This window comes from Filicampus tigris, chromosome 22, assembly GCF_054856515.1.
Source record: "Filicampus tigris isolate MCC_2025a chromosome 22, RoL_Ftig_1.0, whole genome shotgun sequence".
Classification (NCBI taxonomy): Eukaryota; Metazoa; Chordata; class Actinopteri; order Syngnathiformes; family Syngnathidae; genus Filicampus; species Filicampus tigris.
The window spans coordinates 10,635,515-10,656,106 of record NC_141238.1 but is presented as its reverse complement, the minus strand read 5'-3'; the positions used below and the strand labels follow the sequence as shown (position 1 = coordinate 10,656,106).

Genomic DNA, 20,592 nt, shown 5'->3' with positions numbered 1-20,592 from the left:
AAGTTGAATAACAAAACTGCAATTTCCCGAAAAGTGCATTTTCCCACTCATTCATCCCCGTGACTTTTAGACTTTATTCATGTTTGGGTGTATGCTGGCGTCACACTAATAAACCGCCGTAGTTTGTGCAACATGCCTCGGGAATACAGACTAGTTATGAATGATGCGGACTAAAAGCGTGTAAACTGAATGTTAACCGATCATCCAGGATGTCACGTTTGACTTGCTCGCTAAAGTGCTGAGTGTGTGTGTGTGCGTGCATGTGTTTATATTTGTTGGTTCAACTCTGCGACTGTTTTCTGAGTGTGTGTGCGTGTTTAAGCTTTTGTTTAGCGTGCTTGCGCAGTCGCCAAGTTTTCCTCGTAATCCATACGGCTCGTGGTGCAACAGAATTGCTCTTCACGGTGACCATTTTAGCACATCAAACAATGTTATTCCCACCGACGTCAGTCTTGTCAACTATAAAACCATTTACAGACTACGGATGACGTGGCCTCGTGGCTCGCTCTGAATCCCCGCTCGTCACTCCTCCATGAAATGAGGAGGAAACAGCTCCGCTGCAGTGCGGACAGAGTCACGTGACCGGGTCCTGCCCGCTTGATTCGGCAAATGATTATCACTTCCTCCTCCTCTGCCGTCAATGCACACTGATTTTTCAACATTTCCTCATACTTTGCGGCAGTCGGCCGACTCCCTTTTCGAGACTTAATAGACTTAGTATTAATACTCGATAATGTAAAATTACACATCGTGAAAGCAAGATTGACGATGATATCGATAACGATATATATCGCCCACTTCTACCCTGGAGAGACTGGTCCTTATCCACCTGCGCACCGTGGTGAACTCCTCAATGGACCCACTACAGTTCGCATACCAGCCTGGTATCAGTGTGGAAGTTGCCATCATCTCCTTCACACATCACTCTCCCACCTGGAGAAGGCGGGGAGAACTGTGAGGATCATGTTCTTTGATTTCTCCAGTGCTTTTAACACCATCCAGCCCACCCTATTGGGAGATAAGCTGGAGCGGGCGGGAGTGGCCCACCACCTCACCACATGGATCCAGGATTCAGCCTGTGTAAGTGAAGAAGTAACTGGTACGTTTTTTATTTTTTTATTTTGTGAAAGTGGTCATGAGCTCATATGAGCTCACATTTGATACAAAATATTGTGCAGAACACTTTTATATTTTCACAGGTTGAACTGGACCGTAGTAATGTGCATTTGACTTTTGGTGGTGATCGGTCGCCGTTTTCACAAAACAAAACTGACAAACCAAGCCATATTACAATGCTTGCTTCCCGGCTGTGACAGCAGAGACGGAAAAAATAGCAAGCAGGGCTCCAAAAGGGGGCGTGCCAATTTGTCGTAAATCTTATCCCAAAAAAGCCATTAAATCACTACAGAGTCTTGATGTAATTTTTACATGCATACATATAAGTGCCAATGTTCAGCCGGATCAATTGTCTCTTTAACCCATTATGGCCTAAAGCATCTGGCTCAGCAGCTCCCCAAAACCGTCGGTCATCTTTGGAATTACTCTTGAAAACCTGATGTTTTCCCAGAAATTCAACACCTACAAAGTAATTAATATCTCAGCCCCTGTAGCAGACAGAAACATAATTCCAAAATAATTTGAGAGCTTAGACATGTGGCTTTCCCACAGACTCGAGTTTATTCACCTTTACTATTTCAATTGAAGAGGTAAAAATAAAGTATCAGTGCAAGAGAAGCACTAAGTTTAATTTTTTAAAAATCGAGTGGTAATTACCATCCTCTTTTCTGTTACAAAGACATCAATATTGTCATTATCGACAAACATATATCTTAAATATATATCACGTTCGATTGGTTCTACTGGTTCAAAATCCACAATCGCGTTGCCTATATCATTGCCATTATTCATTTTAGAGCTTCGCGAACGACGGCGTCCGCTATTACTGCTCAAAAAAATTCCGGATATCCTCCGACATCTCACGACACTGTCAACTGTCTATTCTGATGCATTTCATTGGTTAAGAGACCGAGAATTAAGTAAATAGAAAAAGACGTATACGCTCTCCCGGCTGTAAAGGCCCTGACACACCAAACCGACGTCTGAGTTCGTTAAACGTCGTTGCGTCTTTAAGCGCCGTCTGATTGGTTTAGTGGCCACCGTCGTAGTGTCGTAACCCGTCTGTAAGTGTCTTGGGGGCGTTTACGTATGTTGAATCGGCGTCGCCAGTCATGACATTTGGTCACTCTGATTGGCTGTTAGATAGCAAATCAGCGCGCGGAGCACCAACGTGAAGTGACAAAGGCAGAAAAACAGTGAGCACGCCTCCGCTGCCTTAATCTTCTTACAAGTACAAGAGCGAGGGTTGACAATGTAAGTATTTCACAATACCGTGTCAAGAACGTGATGGTTTACTTCGTGTGGGAGTTCATCGTGAGCGAAGAATAGAGCCGAATGCATTGTTTACGTTATCATAATCAGCCCCCAGCCAACATCTTTCCGGTTGGAGTCTTCTAACGAGAAATGGTGACTACCGCCGCCGATGGTATGGAAGGGTATTAAATCTTATGCATGCGCAGATGGTATTTTAATGATCAGCGTCGCTGTCTGTCGTTGCGGTGTGTTTTGCCAGCGTGACGCGCCGACAGCCGGCCGGACGCCACAGGGGGTAAGTGTCTGTCACTGTTGGTGAACGTCGTTTTGGTGTATTAGGGCCTTAAGGGTACAAAGATGCAACAGCGCTCCCGGCTCCAGTGGTAGAAATGCGGTTATGCGCTCCTGGGATTAATGGGTTAAAGGGACGGTGGGGCCAGGATGGCCATGTTTCCACTAACAAGTTCATTTTATAAATGTTTTGATCAGGAAAATGAAAAGAGTTGCCATTTTCTATTTTATCCATTAATTTTGGAGAAATTAGGAAACAAGGCACTCCATGAATAACGCCTCTCGTTAATTAGGCCAATGGTTCAACCTACCGTTCTATCCTTGTTCGGCCGGAGTCACGGGAGTAACCGATTCCAAACGCTCTATTGGAAATCATCGTACTTCATTCATTGCTTATGACGTCCAAAGACGGCGATTGATTGGCACCAAAATTGATGTGGACATCTCTACTAATGCCCAACATATCAAAAGGATTAACCTCTCCGTGGCAGATTTATATGAGAATGAGGAAATGTGGAAGTCAGCAGAGCTACATAGGCTGGGACCAGCGCACACTGCTTCTTTGCTCAAAAAATAAAAATAAATAAATAAATTACAAAAAAACACTGCTTCTTTTCCTACCTTTAGCCGGGGAGGCAAGAGGGGGGTGTAAAGCTCCAATCTGACTGCTGCTCGCTGCAAGCCGCAGTCTCCCTCCTGAGAGTTGACACAAGTTTAGCGTCGCTAAATGTCCGAAATATAACCAGTCGGGGTTCGTGTGCGCATTCATGCTCATGTCCGCTTCAGCTTGTGGAAGTGGAGGAGCAATCGCCACTGTATTTTTGATTTTGTGGAGGTGATCATGATGAGATCACGTTTTATGTCAATACATCCAAACTATTGTGCAGAACACTTTTATACTTTGACAGATCACTTTGGTACTGATGTCATTTTTACATGCAAACCTATTATATAAGTGCTAAGCTCACCCAAGTGCCCATTTAAGTGTTTTTTTGGAGTGGGGTGGGGGGACCGACAGACGGACCAAGTCATATTCAATGTAACATCATACAGTCCTAAAAACAAACACAGAAATGTTGTAAAACTGCTTCGTACACAATAGAGAGTAAGATCGAGGTGTTAACAAACCTGCTCTGTGTGAGCCAATCAGAGATTTCTTGAAATCACTGTCGTTGTCTTCTTTTGTTCCTCCTCATACTCTGCTGTATTTCTTGCGCACATTTTCACATAATTTCTTGACACTCATACTTGATCTATGCTGAGCGATGTGTTGATTCCAAACGCGTCTCTTTATTAGCGGCTAGCAAGCTAAAATACACTAAGCCAAACTAAGATAATCTAAGATAAACTAGGCCGCGGAGCTCCAACATGCGTTGAAGCAAGGAGAAATATTGAACAAAAGATATTTAAGTCACCGAAAGTAGCGATGGACGCCTGCGTTTTGTCTCTTGAGTAAATTTGATTTTTAAAAATCTGGAAAATGCAGTACAGTGTGTGCTCAAGTCAAAAATAAGAAGAGCTGCAGCGAAAAATCTACAGCAACACCACGTGAACAAATTGTGCCAAACACGATTGCAGCGCTTTTGTCAGCATCATTTGCAACACTCTTGTTTTAGGAAATGGTTGACATTTTTAACAGTAGTTATATGTTGTCTGTTGAATGCAGCCACAAGAGGGCACAAGCCAGTGTCTTATTGTGCCGGTCCCAAGCCCGGATAAATACAGAGAATACGAAAAGTTAAATCTGCCAATGGAAATGAATGGTGAATAGTTGAATTTTCGTGTTTTTTTTAAGTGTGAATGAGTTGAATGTGTGGAAAGTAGGAATTTTGGGGGTGTTGAAAAGCTGAATGTGAGCTGAATGACTTGATTGTGGAATTTGGTGTGGTGTAAATGCTAAAAGTTAAATCTGCCAATGGAAATTAATGGTGAATGGTTGAATTTTTTTTTTTTTTTTTTTTTTTTTTTAAGTGTGAATGAGTTGAATGTGTGGAAAGTAGGAATTTTGGGGGTGTTGAAAAGCTGAATGTGAGTTGAATGAGTTGAATGACTTGAATCTGTGGAAATTGGTATGGTATAAATGTGAAAAGTTGAATGTTCCAATGGAATTGAATGGTGAATAGTTGAATTTTTGTGGGTTTGTTAAGTTGAATGTGTGGGAAGTAGGAATTTTGGGGGTGTTGAAAAGCTGAATGTGAGCTGAATGAGTTGAATGACTTGAATTTGTGGAAATTGGGAAGGTGTTAATTTGAAAAGTTGAATGTTCCAATGGAAATAAATGGTTAATAGTGGAATTTTTGTGGGTTTTTTATGGGGAATGAGTTGAAAGTGTGGGAACTAGGAATTTTTGGTGGTGTTGAAAAGTTGAATGTGAGCTGAATGAGTTGAATGACTCTAATTTGTGGAAATTGGAATGACGTAAATGTGAAAAGTTGAATGTGCCAATGGAAATGAATGGTGGATAATTGAATTTTTGTGGGCTTTTTAAGGGTGAATGAGTTGAATGTGTGAGAAATAGGAATTTGGGGTGTGTTGAAAAGCTTGACCAATATGAGTTGAATGAGATGATTCTTGTCAATTTCAAATTGGAATGATGTAAATGTGAATTGTTGAATATGGCAATGGGAATGAATGGTGGAATTTTGTCTTTTTTTTACGGGTGAATAAGTTGGGAAGTAGGAATTGTGGGTGTGTTGAAAAACTTTACCAATGTGAGTTGAATGAGTTGAATCTTGTGAATTTTAAATTGGAATGGTGGAAATGGGAAATGTTGAATATGCCATTGGAAATGAATGGGGGTTTTTTTGGGTGAAAAACTGGAAATATTGGGGAAACTGTAAATTTGGGGAACCAAAAAAAATACTACCCCGGAAGGCATGAATTTTCTGAATGTTTGGAAACTTGAATGAAGTCAATGGGATGAAAAATGTGGAAGGAGTCGCACACCGGAAAAGTGGTCGAAATAAAATAGAATAAGTTTAAAGTGCAGGAATAACATATGTGTGAAGGCGACGTCCGACGCTATTTCGCGGTTTTTCACCTATCGCACCGGGTTCTGTCCCCCATTAATTGCGATGAATGAGGGATCACTGTATTTCTTTAAGTGCGGACGTTAAAGACTCAGTGTGTAAACAAGCACGTGGAGCAGGCATGCCCTGGCCACGCCTTGGCCACGCCTCGGAAGTGTCTTAGCCGCGCCTCGGTTGCGCCTTGTCCACGCCCACCAAAATCTGCTCGTTTCATCCTAGGCTGTCAGTGACCTTCCTATTGGAGACTATAATTCGACAACTAGGAGGAATTTCTTGAAAAAGTGTTTTGATACAGTATTAGGGAGTCCAGAGGATGTTTGTTTTTGTCACTGCAAAGGTCATATTAGCGGCCCTTTAAATGACATGTCTGTTCTTGGTGTTGATTTGATTTTATCAAATACATTTCCTCCCAAAATGCGACTTATACTCCAGTGCGACTTATGTTTTTTCTTCTTTACCATGCATTTTATGGCTGGTGCAACTTGTACTCCGGAGCAACGTATAGTCCGTAAAATACGGTAGTTGCCATCAGGGAACAAAATAGAACCCAAGATAAAGAGAAAAGAGAAATACATACGAAACTTTGATCCCTTGTACAGTCCATCAAGTTCCAATCTATTAAAGTCCAAGTAATGCTGGGTCACGCAATAAGACACCGCTGCCTAGTGGGCTGCCGCCACCACTACTTTGATTGAAGGGTCTTCCGCATAAAGTCCTTGGCTTCCGCTGGATCCTTAAAACTTGCACGTTTACCACCCGGCGTTGTTATTCTCAGTTCTGCATGATACCACAAGCCGAAACTGACACCCTCAGCCCCGGACCTCGTTGAATTTGGCCCGTTGTTTGGCCACTACCAGTGTGAAGTCCTGTTGCACTCGAATACAATCGCCATCTCCGGTGGTCGCCGTTATCCCCTCTCTCGCTTTATTGAAGATAGCCCTCCTTTCCTGGAAATAGTGGAATCTGACGACGAAAGCTCTCCGTGGTCCGTTCTCACTTTTCTTGCGTAGAGTGCGGTGCGCAATATCCAAGATGGGTATTTTGGGAAGGTCATATGCATCCCGCAGGCACAGAGACATAAAATCGTGAATTGCTTCCCGTCCTCTTTTCCCTCCTTTATTCCAGTTATACGCAAGTTGCGCGACCAAGCCTCCATGTCTTTGTTCCGAGCCTTTTGAGCCGCAAGCTCCCTTTTTATTTTTCAGCCAGCTCACGCTCCATCGCAGCAATACCATCCGACTGGCTGCTGGCAGTAGCCTCCAGCACCACAAAACGTGTTTCCAGGGCTTCGATCTTTGCAGTAGCGTCATCATAAGCTTGTTTAATTTCCGCCCTGAGGTTGTCCACCTTAGTCCGAAACTCAGCAGACTGAGCCTCCGTCTTATCGAGCAGCTGCATCCTCAAGCTAGCAATCGCTCGGAGGTTAGCACCCTGCCCGTCAGGTGGCGCAGCATTAGCATCTGTGCTAGCCTTGGCTTGGTGAGTATTCATCATCAAACGAAGCTTAACAGCGAAGAACTCCAAACGTTCGTAAAGTCAGCACTGGGTGTTCACAAACAGTCCCGTAACACTCATGCGGTCAGACTGGTGGATATTTACACAAATCACATTTCCAGCTAGGAGCTCAGCCAAAACGTGTTCTCACATGGCACTGCCCCGGAAGTCCCCCTTATAATATATTTCTGTAATGTATTTCTTTGCCTGTATGTTTGCCACCCCCCTGACTGTTGTGTTTGTATGTTCTGAGTTAGAAAAGAAAAAATAATATAAAATAACGAACATTAATGCTACTTTTGCGAGGATCGTCCTTCGGCCGTCTACGTGCGTCTACTACAACTTTTTCAGAATCGGATTGTGGTGAAATGTTATTCTCAACTCAACAACACTCATTTCTTTCGCGCACTCTTTTAATAGAACTTAATTTTTTTAAAGATACTGAAAATATATTAGACGTTTCCAACTGTATACTTTATCTGTTTACGAACGCACATCGCAGATTGTGTGTAGACATTAGAAAGACATTTTGTCCGCAGTTAGGTAAAGTTAGCACCAGATTGGCACATTCGGGGTTGTCTGTTCAATAACTCCAAAATGCAACGTCATTGCAACGCAAATATGGCTTTGTCCACTCTCTGTAAGGTAGCCGAAGGGCTACAACTGTAATTTCAGCAACACTGCGGTTGTGCTTTTTCAACAGGATCCGCTGAGAAGTGTTCCCTGGGACCGTCAACAAGTAGCAAGCAGCGAAATAAAGACGAACTATTAATAATAAAATAAAAACATTTTTTATTATTTATTGTCGTGTTTCTTCAATGGTTACACACAGAAGATCTCCAGCTGGTTACAGTACAACCCTCATTTTCGGGAATAAAACGAATGAGATTTTAGAAGGGAGTTTGTATCAATACTCAATAACTTCATGAGTGTTCATCATTAGGTCTCAAAAGTACATCACGTATTGATGGGGACTACCTGCTTATACTACAATTCTTATAGTATGGAAATACTTTTTTTTTTTTTTGGGGGGGGGGAATATTTGTTGTTAAATACTGCTCAATAAGTTCATGGTATTACAAAATTAGGAAAATCGCATCAAATATTGATGGGGACTACTTGCTTCTACTACAACTCTTATTTTGTGAAAATACGATTTCATGTAATTTTCAGAATTTTTTTTTTTTTAATTGTCGTTGTTATTACTGCCCAATAACTTTATGGGTGTACATAATTATGCCTCCAAAATCACATCACATGTTGATGGGGACTACATGACTCTACTACAACTCTCATATTATGAAATTACAATTTCATGTAATTTTCAGAATTTTTTTTTTCATTTTGGGGTGTTATTACTGCTCAATAACTTCATGGGTGTACATAATTATGCCTCCAAAAATCACATATATTGATGGGGACTACCAGCTTCTACTACAACTCTCATATTATAAAATTACAATTTCATGTAATTTTTAAATTTTTTATTTTTTTATTTTCATTGGTATTACTGCTCAATAACTTAATGGGTGTTATTTAGGCCACCAAAATCACATCACATATTGATTTTTTGTATATCTATTTTTATTCTATTTTATTCATATCTATTTTGTAATGAAATTGAAATTGGCCCAGCATCTGAGGTGAAAAATGTTCACTAAGTAGGGGGAAAGATAAAAGAATTCTTAGGAATAGAACGCATTGAGCATGTAGTGTCTGCCCGGTGGATTGTGCAACACGGAAATAAACATACATGTGGAAAATCTTTGGTTATTTCTAATGTTTTAAATCATACCCCAGAGTTCGCACTTGTGAAAAACATCATTGTAAATGAATCAAGTGTATTCTTTTGAACGCCAACCTCTCTCAACAATTGGTTGTAATGAACAGTATTTATCTTATGAGGTAGAGATTCCTCACCTTGCACAAGCACATATTTTTGTGGATACTGAAAATTGTGTGGATTTTACACCATATTATTATGTTAACTTTAATAATGGCATGTACGTTCCATTGAAGTATGATCTCACCGACATCATTGCATGTCACTCTTAATATGAATTCTATCAATTGCTGCAATATGGCATGATGCTGTGCTTTCATTTGGGACAAGCTTTTGACCTGCAGTTTCAATAAGGTTGTGTTGTTTCAATTCAAGTTTGGCCTCTTTCTTGAAACAAAATTTTTCACCATACAACCTAGGGCTGGCCCGATAATTCGATATCGATATGTATCACGATTGACACGTGATCGATACCAATACAGAATGCCTTCGATAAAACGTTCGATAGAAAAAGGGGAAACAAACCCAATCGCAGCATGGTGCGTGATGTAGGCAGCGCACTTCCGCCTCCAAAAATGAAGAATAAGCGTTTAAACCAAAGAAGAAGCAGCTTTTAAACCAACGAGGAAGAAGCATTTAAACCAACAAGAAGCAGCTCTTAACTCAATGGAGGATGCTCGCGGGCCCGGCGGCCGTGCGCTACTCTGGCGGGCCCGCGAGCGTACGGCCGCGGGCCCGGCGGCCGTGCGCTATGCTCGCGTCCAGCGAGCGAGCGCCGTACTCGCATGATTATATTATGTATGATAACCCTATTAAAAACCCGTGGATGGAGCCATGGTGTAAAATTAGAGGAGTTCTTGTCTTTGACCTGCTAGCTTTAGTTAGCCTTATCCGACACCGGCATCGCACTCAAGGTAAAATCCAGCAAGTAAAATATGAATGGACTATGGCAATAATGAGTCCGCTAAAAAGATAAAGTAGCCCTAAAACGGTTGGTGAACGATGATGTATGCACTGCAAGAGAGTATTCGTACACTTACATTGGATGAACACTGAATGAACATTGAATGAAGGCTAATATATGTGTCAACAACTGCTTTGGGGTAGACCTAATGCAAATAAGCATTTACAATGCACTAATGGAGGACAAACTGCACATTACACTACATAACGATGTACAAAAAACAGTTGACTGTTATTTAAAGGTAAGGTTTAAAACTAAATCAATAATTATCAATATTGACTGATATGAAATACTTAAACTGTAACAGTTTTTCAAACATTTCTCAGCCCTTCTAAGCACATTATCTTTAAAATTTAGCTTATTTCATCTTTATATCGACAGGTTTATTTCACTCTTTCATAGTTACATTGACCTCTTATTAAAGGATAAGTACTATGTTAAAATAAAATAACCTAAATGTATTTTTATTTGGGTCATTATTTTCAATAGTTTAAAAAAGGAAAAAAATCAATATATATCGATATTGACCAATATGAAACATTTATATTGTGATATACTTTTCAGTCATATTGCCCAGCCCTAATACAACCTACATCCAAAAAGCAGAAAAACATAATGACGTGTCAAAAATCTTATTTCATCTAAAATATTTCTAGAAAAAAGATCATTTCAAGATGTCTTGAAACAAGGGATTTCCCTCTGTAATTTTTGTTATAAGTTATATTGTCTAAAATTAAGCACATCGACAATATTTAACTAGAAATAAGACAAATGTTCTTGGCAAGATTTCGATTTTTCCCAGTGCAGATTTAAAATATTTTTTAGAGTTATAGAGTTAAGAGTTTTTTGAAAAATTTGCATTTCTTTTCGCCTATATTGCCCACCCCTACAGCTGACCATCATTACTATACAGTAGTAAACAAGATTACATTGAAATAAAACCACGATGCATTTTTTTTTCGATAGAAAGTCGTTCTTTCCAAAGCAAATGAGGTGAACAAACCTGCTCGGTGGCTGAGGCTGCTTGCTGCTTGGCTGACACGAGGCTGCTTGCAAACTTCGCCCAACAGTTGAAGTTGCTCGTTCTCTTCTTTTACTCCACAAAGTTCCTCCTCGTATTTTGTTGTCGTCACTGCACCCATTTTCACACGACAATCCCAACAAATTTGGACTCTATCTCTGCTTGACGATGTGTCGCGTTCTTCTCTTTGTTAGCGGCTAGCGAGCTAAGCTAAATAAGCTAACTGGGCCAAGAAGCATCAACGGGGGCCGGGTCGAGTTTATCCGGACACAATGACGTCGCAGTCCTTTAAAGAAGTGGTGGACGTTCTGTGTGGAAGCTGCGGTGCGTTCGACATTGGCTGTGTCCAAATTCACAGGCTGGGTCCTAGTTCGAAGCCTTCGAAGGCTCCTCCTCATGTAGCCTGCGTGGCGAATTTGGACAAGTACTATAGCAGTCCGGTAAAGTTAGCAACAGATTGGCACATTCGAAGTTGTCGGTCCAATAACGTCATAACGAAGCATTATTAAACCAAAAACAATGCTTCTATCTAACCATAGCAGTCCGCGTACAAATCAATCGGCTGCGTCCTCTAATTCCAATATGGCGTTCACGTGACGTCACTTCTGGTTCGACAAGCCCGTGATATCAGTCTTCTTTTCTGGAAAAAAAAAACAATTACTTGAAGCGTACAGCTTAACTCCAGACAGTTCACACGAGTTTTATATATTTCATTTGTGATAAGTATATCACAATATAAATCAGTACATACACCATTTTCACAGTGACATGTAATGTGTATTTCCATTGCACTCAACAACTTGGTACACTTTGATGCAGGGCTCTAGGTGCCCCAGCATTGCCAAGGTGTTCATATTACGCCCTCGCTCCTTTTTTTTTATTTGGATTCCTTATTTATGCTCCTTTGTGTTTTTGAATGGAAATGCCTAGTTTTTGTTTTTACTTAGGAATCCCCTTTGCTTACGCATTTTATACTATTTATTTTAGTTTACATATTGTTACCAAAATTGTATTATCCTCTGTGAGTGTTTGTAAGTTTCAATGTTCAAAGTTAATAAAAAGCATTAAAAAAAAACCAAAAAAAAGCTTCAACAGACACGGTACCAAGAGAGGAACCCACGAATTAGGGCTGTTCGATTGTGTCTAACAAGAAATCACGATTATTTTCTCTCAAACCCGATTTTATGATTACGATTACGATTTCTTTGTAAAATAAAAAATGTATAAAAAATGAAGTATTTTGAATGTATTTTATTCATTCATTCATTCATTATCCATACCGCTTATCCTCACAAGGGTCGCGGGCGTACTGGAGCCTCTCCCAGCTGTCTTTGGGCAGTAGGCGGGGGACACCCTGAATCGGTTGCCAGCCAATCGCAGGGCACACAGAGACAAACATCCGCACTCACAATCACACCTAGGGGCAATTTAGACAGCCCAATCAATTTACCATGCATGTTTTTGGAATGTGGGAGGAAACCGGAGTACCCGGAGGAAACCCACGCAGGCACGGGGAGAACATGCAAACTCCACACAGGGAGGCCGGAGCCGGGATCAAACCCACGACCTCTGAACTGTGAGGCGGACGTGCTAACCAGTCGACCACCGTGCCGCCCCTGAATGTATTTTATTTAAACTTAATTTTTCTTTGAACTCAAAATGCCAATCAATTTAACTTAATACACACAGAACAATCCATTGGGATTAACAGCATTTTACTAACATAATAGATTTCAGATCTGTTCCTCAATTAAACCAATAATGAAAGAAGAAAGTGCATATCCCATCTGAAACGAAATCATCAACATGAGAAAAGGTAGTGAGGTATATTTTAATATAGACTAGTGCAGTTAGACTTCATCTACACCTGTTTCAAGTGAGAAGTTGCCGCTCATGTGGGCCAAGTGGTCAGCAGGTCACAGAGAAGTTTTTCCACCATCAACCCAGCTTGGCCTTGTGTCTGCTCTGGACAGACGCATCGACAGACCTACACATCAAAAGAAAATACACTACAGATTTGGCGTCACGAACAGGATTCATGCTCCACTCGAGAACCACGGCCTGTTGGGACATAGACGTGCAGCATCCAGCCGGCTGAAAATAAGGTGAGTTGTTTTGCTCACTTTGGATGTTGTACTTCTGTGTCCGAGTGGCTGCTTGAGGTCCTGGGGTAGTTAGGAGCCTGTGTGTGAGCGGGTCTGATGGCTGGTTGATCATGGAAATGTGCTCCCTGAGTTTTTATTTATATAATTATAAATAATAAAAGGGGGAAAGCCTCTTGTTAAATAAGAAACAAAATAATAGTAAGACGTAATAATAAAATAAGATAAGAATAAAATAAATAGAGCAAACAAAAAATAGGATATTAGAGGGGGAAGAAAGTGCACAGGGAAATGGAAAAGACATGTCTATGAGATGATGAGAAATGAGAAGTGTGACTGAAAAATGTTCTAAGGAAGGAACATTTGGGATGGTGTTGAAAATGTTCTACAAGGCATGTGGACATTTTTGTATGATGTGAAGATGTTCTGAGGAAATGAACATCTTGTATGATGTTGAAAATGTCTACAGGGCATGTGGACATTTTGTCTGATGTGGAAAAATGTTCCACATGCGAATGCGATTACGACATATAGGAATGAATTGACTATAGATCCTGGCCAGGATGTCTATCTTAGCTTTGGTGTGGATGAAAAGAAGAAAGATGAAGAGACAGATGAAGAGAAAAAGAGAAAGAGATGACGTCATGAAAGTTCGGATGATTTGGAAAAAGTTGGAATGTAAATGGAAGCTAAACAGAGAAAGATAGGGAGCGCCACGTAAGTTTGGGTACGGCATGGGCATGGAACACATTTGAGGCGCAAAGCGAACTTGTAGTGTTGACGGTTGGGCCAGGAGCTGCATGTGTCGCTGGCTCATTACGGAGGTTCCTTGTCGTGGCCAGTTCAATTCCGATGACACGAGATGGGTCCGGTGATCAAATGTGTTCTGTTCAAAGCCGCGTGAAATTTTGACCCGGCAAGCGGACCATCAGTTTGGCTTATGGAGTAACCACGGGGTCGGAGAAAAAATGTATGAATACGCTAAGAATTGTGGACAACATTTCCAAGAGGACGAAGACACGCATCGGGTCTACAACCATCCGGGAGAAAGCGTCACATAACAGGGCGTCTCCATAATTAAGGCCAGCGTGGTTTTCGTCGACAGACTCTTTGTATAAAATAGGCATGCGATTAGTATTAATGATCTTGGCTTCAGACTGATTGATATAAACTTATCAATTGTTTTTAGACGGCTCTATTTTAACCAAATATTATTCCAAGTATTCATAGAAATTATTTAAGGCTACATTGTAATCAAGGGAATTGTATTTTTACTGAAACCAAACAAAGAACCAAACAGAAATAGCAGAAATAATAATAATAACAGCAACTGATATTGGAGGTCATTTGCTGGAAATATGCAGATGAGATACCTAATAGTGTACTGACAATTACTATTTAGACTTGGAGACTTACGTTTAATTTATTAGTAAGACAGTTACAACTAAACATTGGAATGAATCTAAGGGATAAAGGGGGGTAGCGTGTCGTAGTTTAATTAATCTTCTGAGGTTGGCAAACTACGTTGTGCAGTTCTATTGTTTGATGTAGTACTATATTGTGCAACTACCCACTCTGTAATTAAGTTTGATTCAAGAGGAATTTATCTTGTGGCATGTCCCACTAGACGAACAGACAATCAGTCTGTTGCCAAGTTTTTGTGTCAGGAGGTCATAAACCGGTCGGTGGGAGCTTCCTGAATATCTTCAAGATAGAAAGAGTTTGTGGATAAAACGGTCAAAATTATCCTATAAAAATTAGCGATTCAACAGCGATTAGGAGCAGTATATCACCCGCAAAGCCAAGGCGTTTGTGAAAAAATGAAGGGGATTTTAAAAAAACGAATTGCTAAAATTTGTCAGCACACAGGATTGAACTGGGTGACGGTTCCACTTGAACCGATAGTTTGTCGAACTAGCGAACTTCGTGAGTTGCATATGACGCCACATGAGTTAATTACAGGCAGGTGCATCGCCGTGCTTGCGAACACGTGAAAAAGGGCCCAGGTTTGTCAACGGATGACGAAGAGAAATTGTAAGTCAAGCATTTAACAAGGATACATAGGAACATAAATGGAATGGCAAGGATACATAGGAACATCCCCCCGTGAGCCGTCACCTTATCGTGGTGGAGGGGTTTGCGCGCCCCAATGATCCTAGGAGCTACGTTGTCTGGGGCTTTATGCCCCTGGTCACCCATGGCAAACAGGTCCTAGGTGAGGGACCAGACTAAGCACGGCTCAAAATGACCCCTTATGATGAATAAAATTAACGGCCCACGTTTTCCCTCGCCCGGACGCGGGTCACCAGGGCCCCCTTCTGGAGCCAGGCCTGGAGGTGGGGCTCGATGGCGAGCGCCTGGTGGCCGGGCCTGCACCCATGGGAGGTTCCGATTAGATATAGTCGGGCTCACCTCCACGCACAGCTTGGGTTCTGGTCCCAGTCCTCTCGAGAGGGGTTGGACACTCTTCCACTCTGGAGTTGCCCAGGGTGAGAGGCGCCGAGCAGGTGTGGGCATACCTATTGCCCCCCGGCTTGGCGCCTGTACATTGGGGTTTACCCCGGTGGACGAGAGAGTAGCCTCCCTCCGCCTGAGGGTGGGGGGACGGGTCCTGACTGTTGTTTGTGCTTATGCACCAAACGGCAGCGCAGAGTACCCACCCTTTTTGGAGTCCTTGGAGGGTGTGCTGGAGGGCGCTCCACCTGGGGACTCCATCGTTCTGCTGGGGGACTTCAATGCTCACGTGGGCAATGACAGTGAGACCTGGAGAGGTGTGATTGGGAGGAACGGCCCCCCCGATCTGAACCTGAGCGGTGTTCGGTTACTGAACTTCTGTGCTCATCACGGATTGTCCATAACGAACACCATGTTCAAGCATAAGGGTGTCCATATGTGCACTTGGCACCAGGATACCCTAGGCCGCAGTTCGATGATCGACTTTGTAGTCGTATCATCGGACTTGCGGCCGCATGTTTTGGACACTCGGGTGAAGAGAGGGGCGGAGCTGTCAACTGATCACCATCTGGTGGTGAGTTGGCTCCGATGGTGGGGGAAGACGTATTGTGAGGGTTTGCTGGGAATGTCTGGCAGAATCCCCTGTCAGAAGGAGTTTCAACTCCCACCTCCGGCAGAACTTTTCCCACGTCCCGGTGGTGGCGGGGGACATCGAGTCCGAGTGGACCATGTTTCGTGCCTCCATTGTTGAGGCGGCCGATCGGAGCTGTGGCCGCAAGGTGGTCGGTGCCTGTCGTGGCGGCAATCCCCGAACCCGCTGGTGGACACCAGCGGTAAGGGATGCTGTCCAGCTGAAGAAGGAGTCCTATCGGGCCTTTTTGGCCTGCGGATGGGTACCGGCTGGCCAAGCGCAATGCAGCTCTGGCGGTTGCTGAGGCAAAAAACCCAGGTGTGGGAGGAGTTCGGGGAGGCCATGGAAAATGACTTCCGGACGGCTTCGAGGAAATTCTGGTCCACCATCCGACGTCTCAGGAGGGGGAAGCAGTGCACCATTAACACTGTTTATAGTGGAGATGGGGTGCTGCTGACCTCAACTCGGGACGTTGTGGGTCGGTGGGGAGAGTACTTCGAAGACCTCCTCAATTCCACCGACACGCCTTCCACTGAGGAAGCAGAGCCTGGAGACTCTGAGGTGGGCTCTCCTATCTCTGGGGTTGAAGTAACCGAGGTAGTCAAAAAGCTCCTCGGTGGCAAAGCCCCAGGGGTGGATGAGATCCGCCCGGAGTTCATAAAGGCTCTGGATGTTGAGGGCCTGTCATGGTTGACACGTCTCTACAACATCGCGTGGACATCGGGGACAGTGCCTCTGGATTGGCAGACCGGGGTGGTGGTCCCCCTTTTTAAGAAGGGGGACCGGAGGGTGTGCTCCAATTACAGAGGGATCACACTCCTCAGCCTCCCCGGCAAGGTCTATTCAGGGGTGCTGGAGAGGAGGGTCCGTCGGAAGGTCGAATCCCGGATTCAGGAGGAGCAATGTGGTTTTCGTCCTGGCCGTGGAACAGTGGACCAGCTCTACACCCTCAGCAGTGTCCTCGAGGGTGCATGGGAGTTTGCCCAACCGGTCTACATGTGTTTTGTGGACTTGGAGAAGGCGTTCGACCGTGTCCCTCGGGGAGTTCTGTGGGGGGTGCTTCGGGAGTACGGGGTACCGAGCCCCCTGATAAGGGCTGTCCGGTCCCTGTACCACCGATGCCAGAGTTTGGTCCGAATTGCCGGCAGTAGGTCGGATTCGTTTCCTGTGGGGGTTGGACTCCGCCAAGGCTGCCCTTTGTCACCGATTCTGTTCATAACCTTTATGGACAGAATTTCTAGGCGCAGCCGAGGTGTCGAGGGGGTCCGGTTTGGTGGCCTCAGTATTGCATCTCTGCTTTTTGCAGATGATGTGGTACTGTTGGCTTCTTCAAGCCGCGATCTCCAACTCTCGCCGGAGCGGTTCGCAGCCGAGTGTGAAACGGTCAGAATGAAAATCAGCACCTCCAAATCTGAGACCATGGTCCTCAGTCGGAAAAGGGTGGCGTGCCCTCTCCGGGTCGGGGATGGGATTCTGCCCCAAGTGGAGGAGTTCAAGTATCTTGGGGTCTTGTTCACGAGTGAGGGTAAGATGGAACGGGAGATTGACAGGCGGATCGGTGCAGCGTCTGCTGTGATGCGGACCCTGTATCGGTCTGTCGTGGTGAAGGAGGAGCTTAGCCGAAAGGCGAAACTCTCAATTTACCGGTCGATCTACGTTCCTACTCTCACCTATGGTCATGAGCTGTGGGTCATGACCGAAAGAACAAGATCTCGGATACAAGCGGCCGAAATGGGTTTCCTTCGCAGGGTGTCCGGGCTCAGAGATAGGGTGAGAAGTTCGGCCATCCGGGAGGGACTCAGAGTCGAGCCGCTGCTCCTCCGTGTCGAGAGGAGCCAGTTGAGGTGGCTCGGGCATCTGATTAGGATGCCTCCTGGACGCCTCCCTGGTGAGGTGTTCCAGGCATGTCCCACCGGCAGGAGACCCCGAGGACGACCCAGAACACGCTGGAGAGACTATGTCTCCCGGCTTGCCTGGGAACGCCTTGGGATCCTTCCGGAAGAGCTGGAGGATGTTGCTGGGGAGAGGGAAGTCTGGGCTTCCCTGCTGAAGCTGCTGCCTCCGCGACCCGACTTCGGATAAGTGGGAGATAATGGATGGATGGATGGACATAGGAACATTTCTACAGGTGTTGCCAACGGACAGAAGCAAGATGAATTACAAGAGAGACGCGAGCCGGATGTCAATACACCTAAGGACTCCAGCAGTCGTGGTGGACTCCAGAAAGACCGTGGCCACGGCAGGTTCCCTAGAGTGAGCCTAAGATCCTTTTTCTAGGACTGGAACTCCACCCGCCAACTGGGACCTGATGGGTGCTGGCAGTTCAACAGAAGGAGACAACAGTGGTGAGACTACTCCTTTGAAGTGAGAAGTGAATGACCGGAGGTCATCGCACGTTAGTAAGTAAAACTGTGTGTGAAATGTGAGCAAACAGTTTGATTGGGAATTAAAATACCACAGGGTATTCAATTCCATGTAATATAATGTAATGTAGTGGGATTGGAAACAGCAGACTGGTGTGGATGCAAAGACAAGAATCCTCCATCTGAAAAGGTTGAAGTGAGAATTACCACAACAGAAAAATTTGAATTGCTGTCCTACTGAGTAACCAGTTTTTAGAACACTCAAGGTGTTGATAAATTGGACCAAACTCTCTAAAATAGAGACAGGAAGTGATAAAATATAACCGAGGGATGTACTGCTGTCTAAAGATTGGAAATTTGTTAGAAAAATAGGATCTTGATAAAATACAATACTTAAACACATGGATAACTAATTACGTTTTTTATGGTTGGTTGAATAAACAAAAAATTGCTGCGATGAAGGAAGTAACCATTAAAAACCCGGAGCAGAAAACCTAAAAATGATTAAAACAAATGGTTTTGAGGAAAAGAATACTGAATGAAAATAATTTTAAAAGGTGGAGGAATGGAAGTTGTTATCAAGATGGGAGGAGAGGATGTTGTTTTGAAGGACGAGGACAGAGATGCGAAGACAAAGAGGAGGAGGAACGAGAAAAGGAAGGCGAATAAAGAAAGATGAGTGACATCGGGTCGATGTTGTGGTAAAGAAGGATATTGGGCAAGAGACTGTTATCAGAAAGGAAATATGGAAAATCCAGTGAGACTATAAATCTGAATTAGTGCTGTCAAGATTGCGGCGTTAACGGACGGTAATTACATTTTGTAATTGATTGCGTCAAAATATTTGATGCATTTAACACAGGCGCAGAATGACCGCCGATGCATAATCCCATTTATAAGTGCACAGTGAGCATGCAGAGCGGATGCGTGTCACCCGTGGGAGAGTAGAGAAGCATTTGCAAAGAAGATGGCAGTTTTAAATCTCAGAGCGGTGAATAAATTGGTTTGCCTCAGCAACTGAGGACGAGTAAAGAAGAGGGCTGTCTTGTTTTGTGTTCATAAAATCAGTTTGACGGAAGAACACACAGAGTGCTGATAGCACCTCCAGTATAGCATAGCATAGCATAATATCAGACAATCACGTTCGTGTGCACTTCAGGGACCACTTTGAAAACATAAACTCTGAGAATATTACAAATATGGACATTAGACACATACTTTATTTGCATATATGGTTGCAAATTTAGCGGCACGGTGGTCGACTGGTTAGCACGTCCGCCTCACAGTTCAGAGGTCCCTGTGTGGAGTTTGCATGTTCTCCCCGTGCCAGCGTGGGTTTTCTCCGGGTACTCCGGTTTCCTCCCACATTCCAAAAAACATGCATGGTAAGTTGATTGGACTCTCTAAATTGCCCCTAGGTGTGATTGTGAGTGTGGTTGTTTGTCTCTGAGTGCCCTGCAATTGGCTGGCAACCAATTCAGGGTGTCCCCCGCCTACTGCCTGAAGGCAGCTGGGATAGGCTCCAGCACGCCCCGCGACCCTTGTGAGGAGAAGCGGTATAAATAATGGATGGATGGGTTGCAAATTTTTCTGTCACTGTTCTGAGGCCCTTTTGTATTTTTGTGGTGAATAAGAGGTGCTGTCGACTACAGAAGGAGTGTTGATGGCTTCAATTTGGAAATATTAATTTTCATCTCATGAGGATTTGTTGTTGTGCTGAAGAGATGCATTGCATATGAACAGTATGTGGAATATATATATCCGTCTTTTGTTTTTCCATTCCAACAGCGGTTTACAGAAAGATATGGCATATTTTGGAGATGGTTCGAATTGAGATTGATCACGATCAATTATTTTTAAGTTGTGATTAACTCGATTTAAATTTGTAATCGTTGACAGACTGTAAGAATAATAATGCATTTTAGTATTCATGTATTTGATTTTTAACATTAGGCCAACTTGCTTAGTGTGCTTTGCTTTCACATATGTATGTTAATTACACACACACACACACACACACACACTCACATGGACAATACAAGTTCATAGTGTTCCAGCTGCTTTCGCTCCCCTTTCCCTTAGAGCTGGAA

At 43.5% G+C, this 20,592-nt stretch overlaps 1 protein-coding gene across 11 annotated transcripts in view; it reads right to left on the bottom strand.

Annotated features, from left to right (window-relative positions):
* Nucleotides 1-11,815, bottom strand: part of LOC147126990 (uncharacterized) — a 31,260-nt gene extending 19,445 nt beyond the window's left edge. For 8 of the 11 annotated variants that reach the window (XM_086022119.1, XM_086022121.1, XM_086022123.1 and 5 more), the window contains exons 1-2: nucleotides 10,935-11,815; nucleotides 3,283-3,357 (exon numbers count right to left, since the gene is read on the bottom strand). In XM_086022119.1, coding sequence (XP_085878245.1) covers nucleotides 3,283-3,357; nucleotides 10,935-11,073 — 214 coding nt within the window. In that variant the 5' untranslated portion in view covers nucleotides 11,074-11,815. The remainder of the gene's footprint in view (nucleotides 1-3,282; nucleotides 3,358-10,934) is intronic. The other 3 variants (XR_015084670.1, XR_015084669.1, XM_086022117.1) reach the window with 3 other exon arrangements.
* Nucleotides 11,816-20,592: the final 8,777 nt, after the last annotated feature.